Genomic DNA, 4,032 nt, shown 5'->3' on the forward strand with positions numbered 1-4,032 from the left:
GATTCAAACCTGCAACATACATGCAGGGCTGAGAGAGAGGAATAAAAGGACTCTTGAAGAAGCACAATCAGTAGCCTCACACTTGTCCTCACCTTCGCCCCATGCATGCACACTTGTGCATCAATTCCACAATAATCGCCCAACCAAGGTGCAAAGATTCAAGACCATACCATGGAAAGCCCAAATTTGATGTCAGTTGGCCTTGGAAACTGGACAAACGGCAGTCAAATGAACAATGTGAGACTTGACCTCTTTTTAACAGTCTTACATATAAGCTTGAGGAGAAGAGAACAAGTTTTCTCAGGAGATGATCTGGCTACACCTTTGGACTAAAGAGGAAGCTCTGTGATTGCACCTCTGGGTTTTCTTGTAACCTCACAGCCACATTTGTGGTAAGAAAGAGCTCTGCAAGTGCAGTACCAGTAACAAGATTCTTCAGAAATATGTTTTCCACCCTTGAAAAGTGATCTTTCACATCTTTGACCTGAATAAGTGATTTTCTACATCTTTGAAATCTGTGACATAGAAAAATGGCCATTTTCTAGTTTGTGGTATGTATAGGTGTATGTATTTATGACACCATATGCACAGCAAACTTCTCACTATGCTGGCATAGCAAATCTTCCTTTCCATCATCTGACATGCCTTGTGATAACCAAGGCAGGTCTGGGGAATACCCTTGCAGCCGTAATTTTTTACTAAGATCTTTTAGCTTTGCATACATACAATTGCTCTGGGGATGGCTCTTATCCCCCACAGTAAATGAATGCACATTTCCACCTCCATCAGTCCACCAACAATGTCCTGGTAGTTTCCATGCTTCATTTTTTGTTCTCAAAGCCTCGACCTTCGCTGCTTTTTCTTGCATGCCAGCAGCTGCATATATGTTGCTCATGCAGACATAATAGTATGATGCAGTGCACTTGTCATCCAACTGCAATGCATGCTCAAAGGACCATCTCCCAAGCTCCACATTTCCTGAATTTTGACAAGCATCAGACAGGACCAACCGCAAATCAGAATCTGGTACCTTCTCGATCATGCTTAGAGCCTTGTCAAAATGACCTGCACGGCTGAAAAGATCAACCAAGCAAGTGTAATGTTCTGAACTGGGAATGATGCCATAGGTACTGCTCATCATCTCAAAGTACATTTGCCCCTTTGCCACTAGACCTGCATGACTGCAGGCAGCAAGCAAAACACTAAAGGTGGCACCATCTGGCTGTGTACATTCTCCTCTCATCTTGCTGAACAAGTTGAAAACCTTCTCAGCCTTACCAAGCCGAGCATATCCACCCATGAGTGCAGTCCAAGCGACTGCATCCCTGGTTGGAAGACTATCGAACACTTCTTGCGCTTTGGCAAGCACACCGCACCTGGCATACATATCTACCAAAGCCTTGCCGAGTACAATATCATGTTTCTCAGATAACCCCAGCCTGCGGACCTCAGCATGTATCTTTTCACCCTCCTCGGTTGCTCCCACACTGCCACAAGCCTTCAATATGCATGCAAAGGTGACCGCACCTGGAGAGAAGCCTTCATCTCGCATGCGCCCGAAGCAGCTCAGTGCTTCCTCAGCAAGCCCATGCTGGGCATATCCAGTGATTAGCGCAGTCCAACAGACTGCATCCCGAACACGAAGTCCCTCGAGCACTTCTTGTGCTTTGGCAAGAGCACTGCACTTGGCATACATGTCTACCAGTGCAGTGCCTAGCACAATATCACAGCTGTTCAATAACCCCAGCCTGTTAACCTCAGAATGTATCTCTTTGCCCTTCTCAATTGCTCTCATATTGCCGCAAGCTTTCAAAATGCATGCAAAGGTGGTTGCATCTGGGGAGATGCCCTCATCTCGCATCTGTTTAAAGCAGTTAAGAGCTTCCTCATTGAGACCATTGTGGGAATATCCAGTAATAAGCACATTCCAAGCAACTGCATTTCGTACTGGAAGCCCATCAAACACTTGTTGTGCCTTGGTAATTGCATTGCACTTGGCATACATGTCCACTAATGCAGTGCCTAACACATTATCATGATTTTCCAACAACCCCAGCCTGCGGACCTCAGCATGTATCTCTTCGCCCATCTTGGCTGATCCTATGCTGCCACAAGCTTTCAAAATAGATAGAAACGTGACTATATTCGGGGAGAAGCCTTCATTTCGCATCTGCCAAAGGCAGGCCAGAGCTTCTCGTCCAAACCCATGCTGAGCATATCCAGCAATTAATGCATTCCAAGACACTGCATTTCGTACTGGAAGCTCATCTAACACTTGACGAGCTTTAGCAAGTGCACCACACTTGGCATACATGTTCAACAATGCATTGCCAAGCACAATATCATGATTTTCCAATAACCCCAGCCTCTGAGCCTCTGCATGTATCGCTTCACCTTTCTCTGTGGCTCCTATGCTGCCACAAGCTTTCAAAATGCATATAAAGGTGACTGAGTTTGGGGATAGGCCTTCATCTTGCATCCGTCCATAGCAGCTCAGTGCTTCCTCAGGGGGTCCATGCTGGGCATATCCAGCAATAAGCACATTCCAAGAGACTGCATTCCGTACTGGAAGCTCATCAAATACTTGTTGTGCTTTGACGAGTGCACCACACTTCGCATACATGTTCACCAATGCAGTGCCAAGCACAATGTTATGACTTTCCAGTAAACCCAGCCTGTGGACATCCGCATGTATCTCCTCGCCTTTCTCAAGTGCTCCTATGCTGCTACAAGCTTTTAAAATGCATACAAAGGTGACTGAATCTGGGGAGAAGCCCTCATCTTGCATTTGTCCGAGGCACCGAAGAGCTTCCTCAGCGAGCCCATGCTGGGCATATCCAGTGATAAGCACATTCCATGAGACTGCATTCCGTATTGGAAGCCCGGCAAATGTTTCTCGAGCTTTTGCAAGAGCACCGCACTGGGCATACATTCTGACGAGGGCAGTGCCAATATAGATGTCCCTTTGAAGCAGCCCTGTTGCGAGAATGTCAGCATGTATCCTGCTGCCTTTGTGCAGGTCCTTCTGTTTGCCGCACGCCTTGATCAAGTCCATCAAGTCACGTATGGTAGAGAATTCTCCAGCTTTCACGGGCAAGTCCTCGCGCGCGCTATGCCGACCATCCATAAGCGCTGCCATGTCTGTTTGTACCCGAAGTCGGGGGGCCTGGGCCCTGTCTGTGAAGCATCCGAGTGTGCTTCCTTTGTTATGTAGAAACGGAGATGTATATCGGAAAAATGTAACAGATCGAGCTTTCACATACCTTGTTGCTGCTGCTCCGACTGTGCGATGGTTGAGACGACGCCTTCCGTATAAGCAAGCCTAGGTCTCTGCATGCCGCCATCCCGATGCTGTGTCGCAGGTGTGACAACGTTCTTCTTCTGTTCAAGGAACCGCAGACGAGAACAAGGAGCCAGCTTTGGGAAGCACAATTGATCATGGTAGCAGCTTCTCTAACCATAGATAGCCATCCATCTTCTCCTACCATAACCATCCTTCAGTGCTCCTAATACACTAGATTGTTATTAGCTCCTCTTAAGTAGGTTGGATTCGTGCAACACGGTTGTATGATTTGGCATATGCAGAGACCATTATTGTCATGTATCCTATTAGCATAAGAATGTGTATCTATTGATCACAATAGTACCATGCTATGATACATGTAATCTAACATCTTAATTTGTATGCTTCAAAAAACCGCAAAATGTCTTCAACTCTATCTCATCAAAATGAAACGTCGTCTCTTTTAAATTATGCCTTACATGAACAATAACTATGAGTTTTCGGAGCTAATTAGATTTGGTTATGGACTTATCGTATAGCTTGAGACGTTCTATTGATGAAGAGCACCTTGCAAAACATAAGAAGAAAAACTAAAAACTTGCTTGATCAAAGTTTGAGATTTGGTGATTTGTATGTTAGAAGCATCCGAAGAGCTAGCATAGGTCTCTTTGTTGTTTTATAATTATGGGAGAAAGTGCCATTCCCCTATCTTCTTAGAAGATGTGAACTTTTCTTTGTTTTTCTTTACT

The 4,032-nt window shown here is 45.4% G+C and overlaps 1 protein-coding gene across 1 annotated transcript; it reads right to left on the minus strand.

Annotated features, from left to right (window-relative positions):
* Positions 1–229: 229 nt before the first annotated feature.
* On the minus strand, positions 230–3,533 carry LOC148031814 (pentatricopeptide repeat-containing protein At2g27610-like). The gene is made up of 2 exons (XM_087685486.1): positions 3,264–3,533; positions 230–3,177 (listed from the first exon to the last, which is right to left on the minus strand). Exons 1-2 carry the CDS (start codon positions 3,334–3,336, stop codon positions 572–574), a joined length of 2,679 nt encoding a protein of 892 aa, XP_087541612.1. The 5' UTR covers positions 3,337–3,533; the 3' UTR covers positions 230–571.
* Positions 3,534–4,032: the final 499 nt, after the last annotated feature.

Source organism: Lygodium microphyllum, chromosome 9 (genome assembly GCF_053477565.2).
Source record: "Lygodium microphyllum isolate KBCC chromosome 9, Lygodium_microphyllum_v1.1.10, whole genome shotgun sequence".
NCBI lineage: Eukaryota > Viridiplantae > Streptophyta > Polypodiopsida > Schizaeales > Lygodiaceae > Lygodium > Lygodium microphyllum.